Raw genomic sequence first — 15,845 nt, forward strand, 5'->3', positions numbered from 1 at the left:
CATAATAGCTCATATTGAAGATAATTTACAATCGTTTCTGTCTTTTCAACACACGACAACTTATCATTTAACGTCCACTAAGTCATAAAAAACTAGTATTGTAGGGGAAAACACCCTTTGTGTCTTTTAAAAGCTGACAGGAAGAATCATAATGATATTCCCCTATTAAATAATAATAAAAAGCCTGTGCTATGAAGTCACAATAAATTAGAAGGTTAATGTTTCACCACATTTTGTTAGCCTTGGACCTTGCACAGTCATTTCTGGGTGCTTCCACCAGTGACAACGTCAGACTTAAAGTCAGTCAGATTACAGTCCATTATGTGTACATTTCCATAATACACATATGCCTTGTGGAGTTGCGGGTCTTACCTTTTTATTATCGCACTCTGCTGCAGCTGCGATGGTGTCGTGGCCTTTATGTTGGTCCATTGTGCACAAGTAGCAGACACAACTTTGATCAGTAAGACAATAGATTTCAAGAACCTTGTTATGACGGGGGCAAATCCTTTCCTGTAGTTGTCCAGTGGCGTCGACTATTGAGTGGTTTCTCCCTCTGTTGAGATCGTTGTGAGCTTTAAAGTGAGTTTCACAATAAGACATCAGACAATCCAGACAGGACTTCACAGCCTTGAGTTTTTTCTCGAAGCAAACATCACACTGCACATCTCCATCGTCAGCGGGAGCATCAGGTTGAATTGTAGTCTTCCTCATTTCTTCCACAAGCTCGGCCATAACATTATTCCTTTTCAAAACTGGCCTCGAAGTGAATGCATGTCTACACTGGGGACAGCTGTAAACTCCCTTCTGATCTTCCTGATCCCAACAGCTGTTAATGCAGCCCGAACAGTAATTGTGTCCACAGCTGAGACTCACTGGATCCTTCAGTAGATCCAAGCAAATAGAACACATAAAAAGATCTTGTTTACTTGACATTGCTTTAGCCATTTTTCCTCAACTGCTCACGACGACGTCCAAAACCTGTATTGCAACAATTTCCCTTCACTTTCGTTTTAGGTGAAATGCTTCCAGAAAAACCTGTTTCAATAGTGGAGTAATGCTGCCCCCTGCTGACAGTTGATTGAACAAGACAGTGTGTTGTGAGCGTGTGTGCGTGCGCGATACTTAATCTACCTTTGTGAAGCCACTCACTGCAATTGGAGCACACCCACATGCTGGGACCCTCGCTCCATGCGGGGCCCAAATCCTGGACCCCACATGTTTTGACCCCTTTTGCTGAGGTAATTTTGTTGTTAGCCTACTGGTAAAAGTAAAAGTGTAAAACATTTCCTCACTGACAGGTTAGGGTTAGGGATTGTCTTGGTTTGGGCACAGTTTAGCATTCTTTAGCTATCGTTAGGGTTAATATGAATGGAAGGCCCCCACAAAGATAGGAAGGGCCCCACAAAGATATAAAGGTTGGGCTGTGTGTGTGTGTGTGTGTGTGTGTGTGTGTGTGTGTGTGTGTGTGTGTGTGTGTGTGTGTGTGTGTGTGTGTGTGTGTGTGTGTGTGTGCGTGCGTGTGTGTGTCTGTCTGTGTTTGTTTGTGAAAGTTGTCCTGATATCGATAATTGCTTGTTCGAATCCCCTTCCAGCGTATCATATAAGTTTAAGTGTGAGTGTAAGAGGGTTTCAGCAAGACAATACCCTGTGTAAACAATACCCTGTACCTAAATAACGGTAGGTAGGTTTGGATTGAAGTGATGGTGTGTAATGTAATACCATGCCATGTGTGTTTCCCACTGTCCTGTTTAAGGAAATAAAAGACAAAATTGATGGACTACAGACATGTCACAAAAGGCCTCAATAAATCATACTGGCTGTGCTCTCAATATCATGTTACTGTTAACTACAGTATGTTCAAATGCGCTCGGTTAACTATGTCCAAATGGTCATTGGCTGAGATTAATTGAACTTTGGAACACTGATGATCAGTCTATTTTTGTACTAATGCAAGACACATATGCCCATTAAATATACACTGTGTAATATTTTTAGTGGTTGATTTCCACAATTCACGTTACCCACTCACAAATATTACCATTTTTATGAATACTTACCACCACCATCAAATTCTAAGTACAGTATTCACTGTGACTGGGAAAATGGCACTTTTCATACACAAAACTTACTGTATTTTGGTCATACTAGTAAATATTAGTTTATTGTTTAGTAAATATCAATGAAATAATCAAATTTGGAAATGGGCAGCACAGTTTCAATGAGCAGAATAGTTGCAATACCTACTCTGGCCACCATCCTACACAGTGCACCTTTAAGGGTGGGGCACTAACTTAATGTGGTGTGAATATTGAGGATCATTGGGGCCTCTGCTCCCAACATCACGTGTCACTATACACCATGAGACAGACATCTGGAATGTAACTTTATTATTAACAAAATATCTAACTGTGCATGTGGGGTGTACACTATAAAAAAGGAATTCACATAGCCAACCATCTGCATGATGACAATGTAAAATAGAAAACAAACAACAAAAAACTACACTTAACAAACAATGAAAACCACCCCAAACGAAAAGAGTACATGCTAATGGATGTTATCACAGATTTCCCACCTGCTGTACCTGTAGTCATGTTTAACCTTCCACCACAGTCTTGATCTTTTGATAATTTAATTTGTAATTTTTTAGATTCTTAGTTTCTTTATACAGACATGTTTTCACTGTCTTCAAGGATTCAAGGATATTTATTTGTCAAGTACATAGAGACACTTTCGTGTCACTTGTATTGAAATGCATGGCCGGTGCAAAACAAGTGTGCAGAAGAAGGGTGAAGAACAAATATAATAAAAATAAAAGGTGTGTGTGTGTGTGTGTGTGTGTGTGCGCGCGTGCGCGGTGTGTGTTAAATCAAATTAATTAGGAGGAATTCAGTAAGCAAATGGCATGAGGAAAAAAGCTCTTTCTCAGTCTCTCAGTTCTAGCTCTGTGACAGCACAGTCGCCTTCCAGATCTCAGTTTTTTGATAGTCCATATCCTGGGTGTGACTGGTCTTTGAGAATTGTATGGGCCCTATATAACACTTTCTTTTGTATAGATGTCTTTCATGGCTGGCAGAGCGCACTATCCTTTGTAGTTCTTTCTGTTCATGCACTGTGGCATTTCCATACCAGGTGATGATGGACCCTTTTAAGATGCTCTCCACTGCTGTGGAGTAAAAGGCTTTTAAGATGGGTGTGGAAACTTTGAACTTTCTCAACAGGCGCAAAAAGTACAGTCTCTGCCTGGATTTCTTAATGATATGGTGTGTGTGTGTGTGTGTGTGCGCGTGCGTGTGTGTGAATGAGTGAGTGAGTGAGTGCCTGCGCACTATTTTGGAACTAATTTATCACCCAATTATGAAAAAATCTGTATTGTCAAAACAGGAAAAATGCATCAAAATGTTGTCATGTAACCCGGGTCTAATTCTGTGATGTCATGGGTGCAGGTAACACATGGATCCACAGAGTCCAGATGTGCTACATGCATGTGAGTCACAAGAGCTTCACTGATGATCCGTCGGGTAACCCAAACCCAGGGTAGAGTGTGTGAGAGAGAGTCCCTGCCCTATTATATAGTATATATAATATATAATATGGTCCACATACACTCCTACTCTGGAGCTGGCCACTGGGGGGAGTTCAGTGTTTTTGTTTTTTTTAAATTGTGGGTGATCCATCTACCATCGGGTTTGACAATAAGCCTCCAGAACTAATTGCTGTCTCCAAACCTTATATTTCTGCTGATGGTTTTATACGACACTGCTATATTAACCACATAAACACAGAAATTCACAAACAGGATGAAGGGAACATGAGGGTGGATATGAACCATGATTTGTTTCCTTTTTATGATTTGTTTAGGCCTGGGTAGGTCTAAGGGCCCCGGGGCCTATACTTCAAAGCTGGTTTTTAGAAGAGCTTTTCTTGAGAAAATTAAGATTCCAGGCTCTTCTATTAGATGATTTACCTCTTAGCTTAACCTTAACTTATCCTGAACCAGCTTTGTAGTATAGGCCCCTGAAACAAAAACACTAACACCTTACAATGGTTTAACAGATTATTGTACAATAGTGAACATTAAGCAGCAGAGACCCCTCAGGTGGACATTCCTGTGTCCAGCAGGCCAAGGGCTCCTTCCCTCACAACCTAAGTCATCTGAGACATTGCTGCTTCAGTCAACTTTGGACATTTGAAGGTGGCCTTTCGTCACCCCCAGAATAGAAAGTGTCTTGGTAATGGCTCATTCTGTGTCTGGATTTGCCACACCCATGTATTGAATTGTATCACTATTGGTTAGCTGAGATAAACTCAAATTTGGGACACTGATGATGAAAAATGTTCATTGCGTACTAATGAAATAAGGCAGTATATGTCCACTAAGTGTGGCAGACTTCATGTGGTGTCATTGAGGATTTTTTAGTCCTCTATCATACAATACAGTCTCTCAACATCACATACCACTACACACCACAAGGCAGAACGCTGGAGTGTTAAACTGAATTACTACTTATTCGCCACAGTACACCAGCAGATAACACAACAAACAGTACATTCAAATCAAATGAAATAGTTCCATTACCTTATTGAACTGTACTCGAGGAATGGCCTACTTGTACTTGAAGTAGTAAATAGTAAATGAAATAGACTGTAATAGCAAATAGTGAATGAAAGTAATATTTATTGGGAAAACGTAGAAAAAAGAACATAAAACGAAACATTTTAAAATTAAAAGTCTATTAGCTGCAATGGGAAAAGAGAAGAGGTTCAATCATTCAAAGAAACAAACCAGAATATTAATTAAATGTACATAAACAATGTGCACTATAGCTTTCCGCCAACAGAAACGTTTTCCATCTCCTGACATTGATTAAATGTAGGGTAACATAGCATTACTGCAAACAAAATACCTGACAAAAAAATGTCATAATTATGCATGTGGTGTACACCAGTTGGCGGATTTCACAACAACCTGCATGATGACAACGTAAAATGCTTAACAAAAAAACTTGAAAAAAAGAAAAACAAAACTTTTCCATACATACTAACGATGATCAATGTCAGAAAACTTACTAGGGGGTCAGACACCCCACCTACTGTAGTCATGTTCAACTTGCCACCACAGTCTTTAACTTTTCATAGTTTCCATTTTTGCACCTAAGGTTAGATTCTTTCTTTATACAGACACGTTTTCACTGTGTGTGTGTGTGTGTGTGTCTGTGTGTGTGTGTGTGTGTGTGTGTGTGTGTGTGTGTGTGTGTGTGTGTGTGTGTGTGTGTGTGTGTGTGTGTGTGTGTGTGTGTGTGTGAAACTGATGCAGACAGGTGACTTAAGATATTGAATGTGCTCAAACACTGGGCGGTGGTCATTATCCCGCCTAATAAAGAAAACAATCTGTATAGTCAAATACGCCCTGGTAAAAATGTTACCAAGGCTCCCAGTCATAACTTGTGGTGATGAGATGTGATGTCATGTGCATACACGTATAACAACACACATGGATCCACACAGCCCAGATGTGCTACATGCATGTGAGTCACAAGAGCTTAGCTGATGATCTCGCTCCTAACCAAAACCCAGGATACAGTGTTTGATAGAATGTGGTCTGGACTTTGTGCAGGAGCGTCATGGTGTCAGAAATGGTGTAGAAGGCCAGAGTGCCTGCCCTGTGGTCCACATACACTCCTACTCTGGGACTGGCCACTACAAGGAGGTCGGTGCGGTCATTATTGTGGTAGAAAAATGTCTCAAAGGGGTTAACCGTAAGTCTCCAGGACTTGTCATTGTTTCCAAAACGGCAATCATTAAGGTTTCTTTTCCTGCCAATGGTTTGATATGACACGGCTATATTCGCCCACTCACCACTCCACTCAACTTCAAAATAACAGCGTGCAGGGCAAGGCACACCCTCTCTACACAGCACCTGACACCAACTGTCATGGAATCTCTCGGGATGATCTGGATATAACTGGAGCGTCTCATCTCGCAGCTCCACCCTCCTGTTCCCCTCAGACAGGCGGAGTTTTCTGTTTGCAGTGTTTGGATCCAGGGTGAAGCGGCAGTAATCTAATGCAAGAGGAGAACAGGAAAACTTAAGTCAATGGCATGAAATATCGCATGCTACGGAATGTGAATATTTTAGTTGTGTGTGCATGCAATCGGATGTTCCTGATTCCAACAACCATTAATGCAAGGGGTTCCCAAACTTTATCATGACAAGGGCCCCCATCAGGGTTGAAAATAAGCACCCGTCCTCCTGCCAATGACGGGTGAATTTGGCCTTTGGCGGGTGAAATAGGTCAACCAACCGCCTGACGGGTAAAAATGTTCTACAGGCGCCCGGGTATGCTGAATTATACGCAGCATCCAACAACAAAGGTTTAAGGTTTTTTTTTTAAATGAAAAGAGTTATTGCCATCACAATAACTGAATTCATGATCTCTCAAACGAAAGTATTGATCAGAAAACTTACTTGGCATTACAATGTTTGAAACGGTTGAATATGAAGTGGTAAAAACAGTGACTGGTGGGGAAAATGTTTAAGTTCCACCCCTGGCCCCCATATAGCCTACCGGTAGATTCCAGACAAGGCTGCCCTTACGCCACACTACTTTTTTTTTCAACCCCTTTCACAACCATAATCAAGGGATGTGAATCAGTGCTATAAGAGAAATACAAAATTAACGATAATCGTAGTAATGTTCAGCGATGCAATAGATTTGTGGTTTACTCGAGTGTACCTTATTCAATTTATTGAATAAGGTACACCCCCATTCACTATGTGCACATCTGTAGAACCACTTCCATACTTTCTTCAACGTCATGGGGATATTATTGAATTATCCAGAATTTATTCCAGACTTACACTTAAATATTTCAAACAACTGTACATTTGTGTAACAGACCCCTTGGTCATTACCTGGATTCCTTTTGTTCATGAAAATGTTGTTGATTTTCAACAGAATTAGCATGTTTATTGCTAGGACATGTTTTTGCCAAACTGTCAAGAATCAGTGAAATACAACACAAAAAGATCTTGTTTATTTGACGTTGCCTCAGCCATTATCCCCGGAGTTGTGCTCTACCTTCAGAAACTTTTCCTGAAAGTGTGTGTGTGTGTGTGTGTGTGTGTGTGTGGTTTCTTACACTGCAAGAAGTGCTCTCTGGTCATGGGCTGCAGCTCCGTACTGCCTGCTCTTCTGAATGGCAGCTCAGGATCAGTATCTGGACATCAACACAGAGATAGCCAATCATATCACATGTATGACCAAGTGAAGGAAATGACTTTCCGATTGGCTGGTATGCACTGATTTGGATTTTCTCCACTACTATTCCACTATGGAAAGTAGTTCTTATATTTTGACTCAATGTTTTATCAATGACACATATCAATACTCCACAAAATAGTGGTAACACCCAATTCATAAAGTAAGTCTCGGATGTACTTTTGAATGTGCATTAAGCCACCGTCAATAGAAATGACCTTGTTAAATGTTTTCCAAATGATCTTTTTACTTGTACATTAAGGAGAATGATAAACCGTCCAGAGTTTGTAGCGAAGGGGAGTAGAGTTGCCCAGCCGAGACTCGAACCCGGGCTTTCTGGGGTAGTAAACTGGGGCTCTGACCGCTACACCAAAGAGCCAGGCTCGTTGCCGCAATAGTCAGAACACACCCACAACCCTAGTCATGGTAACTCCATCAGAGGAGCCATAACAGTTCTCAAGCAGCACATTCCAACAGAATAAAGCCCAGCTTCATGTGGGGTGCCATTTGACACAGCAAGCATGGTTTAATTCAACCTTCCCTCAGTATCTGTTTGTCTTCACAAATCAGACATCAAAATGAGTTTAGAGGATATTCACCTTACTGGGTGCCATTAAATACTGTAAATAGCAAGGAAAGCCACAAATATGGGATCACATCTTTTACCAGTGATGACATGGTTGTATGTGTGTGAGAGAGTGAGAGACAGAGAGACTCACATTGCTTGCTCTGGAACATCTGCATAGTTGCCACTGTTTTGAGATACAGAGAAAAACGTGTTAGTAATCTCCTCCTGTCGTCTTGCTTTTAAATACATTTGTTATAGAGGTTTGTGTAACTTCTTTAGGTTCGTCTGACCTGCTGCAGACATTTTGACTGCTTCCTGTTTGAAGGTCGAATCCAATTTCTCCTGCAGCTGCGTCTTCAGTGCAGAGACCGATGTTTTCACTGGCTCAAAGGAGAGGTTGGAGTTGAGGAGGGTCACGGAAGCTGATGTTGCACTGTAAGGAATATCGGCAAGGGAGCCTACATTCTGTTGGGAAAAAACACACATATGCACGACATGAAACCAGTGAAATAAAGTAGAATTTAGTAACTCCACATTTCTAGTTATTGAATGTTGTTGAGAGTAAACGTACCCTATTGCTTTAGGGTCATTTCACGTGAAATCAGACACTTTGGGACCCGACCGACCCGGATTTCAATCATACTTGGTGTGCCTTTTCAGTAGCAAGGTAGCTCCCCAGAACTGCATTGGTTTGAATCTGACACTAATATTAAGGGAGAAACAGACTAGGAAAGGTTCACATGTGAGGGTAGGACACTATACATTCAGCCTTGAATATATCAGTCAGTGTTAGTCACAAAAAGATGCCTGTGGTGTTGTTTGAAAGCTCTTTTCTGGCTCTACATAGTACACAATCACCTTGGAATACAACTACTCTCAGAATATGAATTATGATAAATTGAAAAATTAAAAATTGAATATCTAAAAAACTCATATTTTAAAATGGCCAGTTCCTTGTCCAAATGTAGCCGGCAATGTCATGAGCAGCACCTTAAATGCTGGTGTTCGGTTTGTTATTCATTTCAGAGAGAAGTTGACTCACAAATATGGCATCATACAGACCACTTACTAATAATATGGTAATACCATAGTAGCATCACATGACAAAACAAAAACAAAACAAAAATGGTCAGTGTCCATGGTCCCAGGTTTCAGAAACTAAGGCAGATGTCCATTTATACACACCAAATGATGATATGTGAATGTTTGAACATTCCTTCTCTGTGTACCTGTGCCATCTTCCCTTTACCGTACTTTAAAGAGATAATCAATGGCTACACTCTCATTTTGTACTCTACCAGTGCATTTGAAGCAGCAGCTGTGTCTTTTGTAGATAATGTATAAGTACGTCCCGTTGCAGTTACAGGTTCCACTACCAGAAGCACATCCTGATGATCCATGACAGTCTATCTGGTCTGAAGGGAAAAGTGAAGGATGGAGATGGCCCATGAGGATGCAGGAAGTTCAGTTTCACCTCTCCAGTGCTCGGCATACATTCCTCAGCACATGCTAGCCACCAGTTGCCATCATATACAGCTACAACATACCCTTTGATGCTTGAAAATGTAACACATTCCTTTACTGAGCTCACTCTTTCAACTCTGCCTTCTCTGAATGCTCAAAATGGCCTAACTTCCACTGTGTCCATTGACAATGGGCAGAAGCTGTGTAGTTTTTGAGTACCTGGAATAGTTCTTGCAGATTCAAACCTTTTCAACAGGTTCTCAGCTTCATGATGGTACATCTCTGTTGTGGCAAACTGGCAATGGATGTTCTTGACATTATCCTTGACAAATTCAAACAGTTGGTATGGCGTTATAATTTAATTGTCAATAGGACGTTGCAGACTTGCTCGTGCAGCAAGCCATTTAACTGTCCTCCAACGCCATCACATGGACCTTTGCCATGTGATGTGGCAAAAAAGTGCCACTCTGCAGGTATGTGAAAATCTGCCTCGTGGTGGCACAAATTTGTTGTAATTTTAAGGTTCTTATATTGTGCAGGAAGTCTGCAACGTCCTATTGACAATTAAATTGTAACGCCATACCAACTGTTTGAATTTGTCAAGGATAATGTCAAGAACATCCATTGCCAGTTTGCCACAACAGATATGTACCATCATGAAGCTGAGAACTTGTTGAAAAGGTTTGAATCTGCAAGAACTATTCCAGGTACTCAAAAACTACACAGCTTCTGCCCATTGTCAATGGACACAGTGGAAGTTAGGCCATTTTGAGCATTCAGAGAAGGCAGAGTTGAAAGAGTGAGCTCAGTAAAGGAATGTGTTACATTTTCAAGCACCAAAGGGTATGTTGTAGCTGTATATGATGGCAACTGGTGGCTAGCATGTGCTGAGGAATGTATGCCGAGCACTGGAGAGGTGAAACTGAACTTCCTGCATCCTCATGGGCCATCTCCATCCTTCACTTTTCCCTTCAGACCAGATAGACTTGTCATGGATCATCAGGATGTGCTTCTGGTAGTGGAACCTGTAACTGCAACGGGACGTACTTATACATTATCTACAAAAGACACAGCTGTTGCTTCAAATGCACTGGTAGAGTACAAAATGAGAGTGTAGCCATTGATTATCTCTTTAAAGTACGGTAAAGGGAAGATGGCACAGGTACACAGAGAAGGAATGTTCAAACATTCACATATCATCATTTGGTATGTATACAGTATATGGACATCTGCCTTAGTTTCTGAAACCTGGGACCATGGACACTGACCATTTTTGTTTTGTTTTTGTTTTGTCATGTGATGCTACTATGGTATTACCATATTATTAGTAAGTGGTCTGTATGATGCCATATTTGTGAGTCAAATTCTCTCTGAAATGAATAACAAACCGAACACCAGCATTTTAGGTGCTGCTCATGACATTGCCGGCTACGTTTGGACAAGGAACTGGCCATTTTAAAATATGAGTTTTTTAGATATTCAATTTTTAATTTTTCAATTTATCATAATTCATATTCTGAGAGTAGTTGTATTCCAAGGTGATTGTGTAATATGTAGAGCCAGAAAAGAGCTTTCAAACAACACCACAGGCATCTTTTTGTGACTAACACTGACTGATATATTCAAGGCTGAATGTATAGTGTCCTACCCTCACATGTGAACCTTTCCTAGTCTGTTTCTCCCTTAATATTAGTGTCAGATTCAAACCAATGCAGTTCTGGGGTGCTACCTTGCTACTGAAAAGGCACACCAAGTATGATCGAAATCCGGGTCGGTCGGGTCCCAAAGTGTCTGATTTCACGTGAAATGACCCTTTATACTGTACACCAGCCGTTCAAAGTTCAAAAGTTCAAAGTTCAAAGTACTTTATTTGCCATTTGTGCATAAACTAGTAGTCCAAGCACATACAGGGATTAAAGTAAAAAAAAATCCTGAGCCTGAACTTTTTGGTGCGTCCACGCGACCCTATTCGATACACGGTGAAACGAGAATTTCATTGCTTTTTAAGCTTAGTATTTACACTTATGTTTGTCTTATTTATCTTATTCTGATGTGGGTGCCATGTCAGGGTCAAAATGACTTTTGCAACTCGAATAGGGCCTACCAAGGAGACCAAAAGGGTGTAGCGATAATCATTATTACATAATTACATACTTATTATGCATAATAGTGTAGTTACATAGGCCATTTCATCACAAAAGCATGAGAAAAGTATGTGTAGCAGAATATGACCAACAAAGATTGAAATATCATGACATGTTAGATACATAACAGAGGTAAAAGCATAATCTTTGGTTACTTAGGCACTAAGTGTTTAATCCTGCCTTTTAAAAAAAGAAAATGCAAATGCCTGGACATGACTGAATAATAATGCAAAATACCTTTAGTTTTAACGAATTACAAATGCAAATCAACTTAATTCATTAATGTCATTTTGGTGGCTACTATGGACTAGATGTTGTCTGTGTCTGTAGATAGATGGGTTCTAGGTTTCTCAGCTGTACAGTCAGTCTGAATAGAGCCTTGGATAGAGCTAGCTCTAGGTCAGAATTTGTAGTGCCTGCCCTGTAAATATTTTGGCTACTCTCCTATTGGGCTATTCTCAGAAAAAAAGACTGCCTTGCTTCATCATCAAGCTCAAGTTGTTCTGTCCATCACCATATAGCAGTATTATTTTTAGCCTCCAATCAATGACTAGAATTCCACTGAAAACTAAAGCCCATTAACAGATTGTTAAAAGCCATCAACAAGCCATTATGTGACATATTATTTAACGATCTCACAATCATCATGAAAACGGCAACTTGAGATGAATGTAGACTAAAAACGTGCCAATGACAGGAATTATACACCCAACAACCAAACCTGTATTATACTACAGCTAGTGGGATGAAACTTGCTGCTGTCTGCATGCAGACTGCCATCTTGCTAGGCGCTATTTGAGTCACTTTTAAGTTGAACACAGCGCCAATGTCAATACTTTTGCATTGATTTTTCCATCGGAGATAATATCAGTTAATATGTAGGTGGTGTTTATTATAAGTAACCCGACTCCTCTTAGCTAAAACATTAGCATAAAAGTTCGGTAGTTAGCATGCTAACAAAACTCAGCATGAGTGTGGCATCTGCAACATGCTGAAGTGACTTATTATAAGCTTTTTTGTTAAATTCTAACTAATAACAAATTATTCTCTTACTGTTGGTGTTCTCACAAGTAGTTGTAGACTGAAGCACATCTTCCTATAACCTCTTCCAACAACCCCAGAAAGTAATCTGGTGATTGATTCATGAATCACGCTATCCAGCCATTATTTTGAATGGAACTACCGGTAGCATAATGCACAGGCAGTGGTTGACATTAGGAGATGAGACACAGATAAACGGTCCGCTCGACCGCTCCACACTCCGGGAGATGCTGTGACAGCTCTGTGTTAAGTTCTAAGTTGGGTTCAGAAATTATGAAAAGACACAGAGGTATCGAACGTCTGTGGAAAAAACAGAACCTTGTGTGTTGTGGAGAGCTAATTATTAGCACTGAGCAGAGAAGCTCTATCAACACTGTATGCTTATCGACATTCTGTAGGCTATGTCCAAACACACAATGTCCAGTTCCATTTATGTTTTTGACGACAACGGCATCACCAATCCATAGCATGCAGTTTAGTTATCTTTACACATATTTCTGCTCATAGAGCAATAAACGGTGCAAGGTGCCTTGCCATGTAGAGCGAGTTGTTGACACACAGCAGCACGAGAGCGGCGAGTCGGCGACTGTCTGCTACTAGTAGACCGCCGGCTCTGTGGTGGTCCGACTCGAGCGAGATACTGAAGTAGCACGCTTTCCTAAGACCTGCCCCCTTCTTCTTCTGATTGGTGAACAATGTTAGTTTTAGTGTGGTCCTTTGCTACCATTGGCTGACAATCGCAGGAGGGATTTCGGTTGTCTTTTTATTTATTTATTTACCGTCAATTTATTTCCGACTATTTAAAAAACAAATTAACCCACGGGCAATCGCTAAAAGCCGGAAATCCGGTATATGCCGGAGAACTTTAATCCCTGCACATAGGAACTCTTGTGCAGGCCCTCTGAGTCAATAAATAGAATTAAATAGAAAAATAGGAAGACAAAATACATTAAAAAGTGATAAAAATCAAAGAGATCAAAAGAATAATAAAAAAAGGTGGATCAAATGTTCTTTTCCAACTTGGGGCCCATTTGAATTTTGAAAATAGTCGACAGCAACACACACACAGAAATATTATTAAGACTTTTTGAAAATAATTTCAAGGTCTACGTGGAATACCTTTAGGGCCTACCAGTGGGCCCCATCCAAAAGTTTGAGAAGCACTGCTGTAGACAACCAGCATTCTATATTAAGTCATGTTTCATTTATGTGGTAATACTGTACACTGCAGTTGAAAAAAAAAAAAAAAAACACAGGGTGCATTCCAATATGCAAACTTGCATCTTCCACTTGGGCTTGTGGCCTCACATTTTGCTGATGCCCTTCCTCCGTGGAGAAAATAATTTAATTTCCCCGCTGTCAGCCTAGCTAAGAAACAATTTGATGTCATCACAATGTATTACTTCCTGGTACGAGGCCACAAGCACAAGTGGAGGACGCAAGGTTGCATATTGGAATGCAAAAACAGTTCACATTCCTCACCTTCAGGAAATGGATGTGATCCTGTGTGTGTGAAAGCTTCTCCATCTCATCAACTTTCTTCCTCAGCTCAGAGATCTCCTGCTCCAGTCGTTTCAGGAGTCCCTCAGCCCGACTCACCTCCGCCTTCTCCTGAGCTCTGATCATCTCTCTCGCCTCAGAGCGCCTTCTCTCAACAGAGCGAATGATGTCATCAAACATCTTGTCACTATACAGCACAGCAGATTGTGCAGAGCTCTACCAGGAGGCACACAAAGAGAAATCAGGAAACACAGAGAGACATCATTAAGCATTATATAATCAGTCCCTGTTAGTGCATATTAGTGCACCTTCCACCCTTTTCGGGGGTTTGTCTGTGAGGTCAGAGGTTTGGGTCCCAATATGCAGCAAAACTGTGAAGAGATAATAGGTGTGTTTGATTTCTTGCGACGTCAACCGACTTTGCAAAGTACGCCTCGAGAACTTGCCATCATGGTGTGGGTGGCGCTAAACACAGCGCATATAAAGTCGACCAAAAGTTTGCGATAAGAGAAGCCACGAACATCAACGGCAGTGTTAATTTTGTCCGTTTTTTTTTATTTAGTCGTAGTCTTAGTCACTTTTAGTCAGTCATATTTTAGTCATTGCCTTCCCAATTTAGTCTCAGTCTTTGTCTAAATGACGAAAATCAATTTTAGTCTTCATCAATTTTTAGTCATTTTAGTCAACACTGTACATAATAGAACTTCTCCACACACTGCTCCTCTTTTTAACATATATCATTGGCTGTACAGAATAAACGTTCTCCCCACACTGCTTCTCTTCTTAACACATCACACTGTGCAGAATGAAACTTCACACACACTGGTTCTCTTTTTCTCCATTTTATTTAACACCCGTGTTCATTTTGTCAGCTTTTTAAAATTTAGTTGTAGTCTTAGTCACAATGATGAAAATCAATTTTAGTCTTAGACTAAATTGGGAAGGCAATGACTAAAATATGACTTAGTCGAAATGACGAAAATCAAAAAAGGGCTCTGACGAAATATTTTAGTCATAGTCATGGTTGACGAAATTAACACTTATCAACGGGAATAAGCAACTGCTGGAGTTGCAAGGTACGTCTGCAGGCGCATTGATCCCGCGGGAGTTTGACATCATGACACATGTCTTTGTCATACCACGACTGACGTACTTGACTTTGTCATACCACGTTTCTTCCTCATTCATTCCTCACCTTCACAGTGTCAACTGCTCTCCTCATCTCTTGTACCTCCTTCTCTCTCTTCTGGATTGTCTGTTGGCATCTTGCTTGGGTCTGCCCCAACCTTTCCTATGTAAAGAAATCACAATTCATTTTTAAGCTAAGTGTCAACAATGTGTAACATTTTAATTGCTCTGTAAGGCTTGGGGTTGGTCTTTATGAATACTTACCACCACCAGTGTCAAAGACGTCCAACATGAAATTGTCATTCAGTGCAACAGATACTTTTGCTTACTATAATTGTAAAAAAACGTGATTTTGAATTATTTTTCAAGTGAATGCATGAAAGCCACTTGAAAATAATAATAATAAAAAAAACCTATTTTTTGCAGTACACTAAGCAAAAGTATATGTTGCACCGAATGACAATTTCACGTTGGACGTCTTTGACCCACCATCAAATTCTAACTTAAGTATTCATTATGACTGGGAAAATGGGGCACCTAAGTCACGCCCTCTACTTCCTGGTTCATGGGGCAGAGGGAGTCAAAAAATAAGTACTGTCAGAAATTGTCTAAGCTATGAGATAGGCGTCTCTCATTGGCTCCCATATAGCCCCGTTGGCGAACGCAGCCAAGTAAAAGATGAATGGGAGCCTATTGGGCTAAATGGCTCAGCAGGGATTTGTGACGGTTCTGTTC

The 15,845-nt window shown here is 40.5% G+C and overlaps 2 protein-coding genes across 2 annotated transcripts in view; both read right to left on the minus strand.

Moving 5' to 3' along the window:
- Window positions 1-953, minus strand: part of LOC134445905 (tripartite motif-containing protein 16-like) — a 4,183-nt gene extending 3,230 nt beyond the window's left edge. Inside the window, exon 1 of the mRNA XM_063195061.1 lies at window positions 373-953. Coding sequence (XP_063051131.1) covers window positions 373-948 — 576 coding nt within the window. The 5' untranslated portion in view covers window positions 949-953. The remainder of the gene's footprint in view (window positions 1-372) is intronic.
- A 3,711-nt stretch (window positions 954-4,664) lies between these two features.
- On the minus strand, window positions 4,665-15,269 carry LOC134447940 (tripartite motif-containing protein 16-like). The gene is made up of 6 exons (XM_063197670.1): window positions 15,178-15,269; window positions 13,965-14,198; window positions 8,124-8,298; window positions 7,985-8,017; window positions 7,147-7,224; window positions 4,665-6,066 (listed from the first exon to the last, which is right to left on the minus strand). The coding sequence occupies exons 1-6, from the start codon at window positions 15,202-15,204 to the stop codon at window positions 5,537-5,539; spliced, it is 1,077 nt and encodes a 358-aa protein (XP_063053740.1). The 5' UTR covers window positions 15,205-15,269; the 3' UTR covers window positions 4,665-5,536.
- Between the last annotated feature and the right edge of the window lie 576 nt (window positions 15,270-15,845).

This window comes from Engraulis encrasicolus, chromosome 1 (assembly GCF_034702125.1).
Source record: "Engraulis encrasicolus isolate BLACKSEA-1 chromosome 1, IST_EnEncr_1.0, whole genome shotgun sequence".
Taxonomy (NCBI): domain Eukaryota; kingdom Metazoa; phylum Chordata; class Actinopteri; order Clupeiformes; family Engraulidae; genus Engraulis; species Engraulis encrasicolus.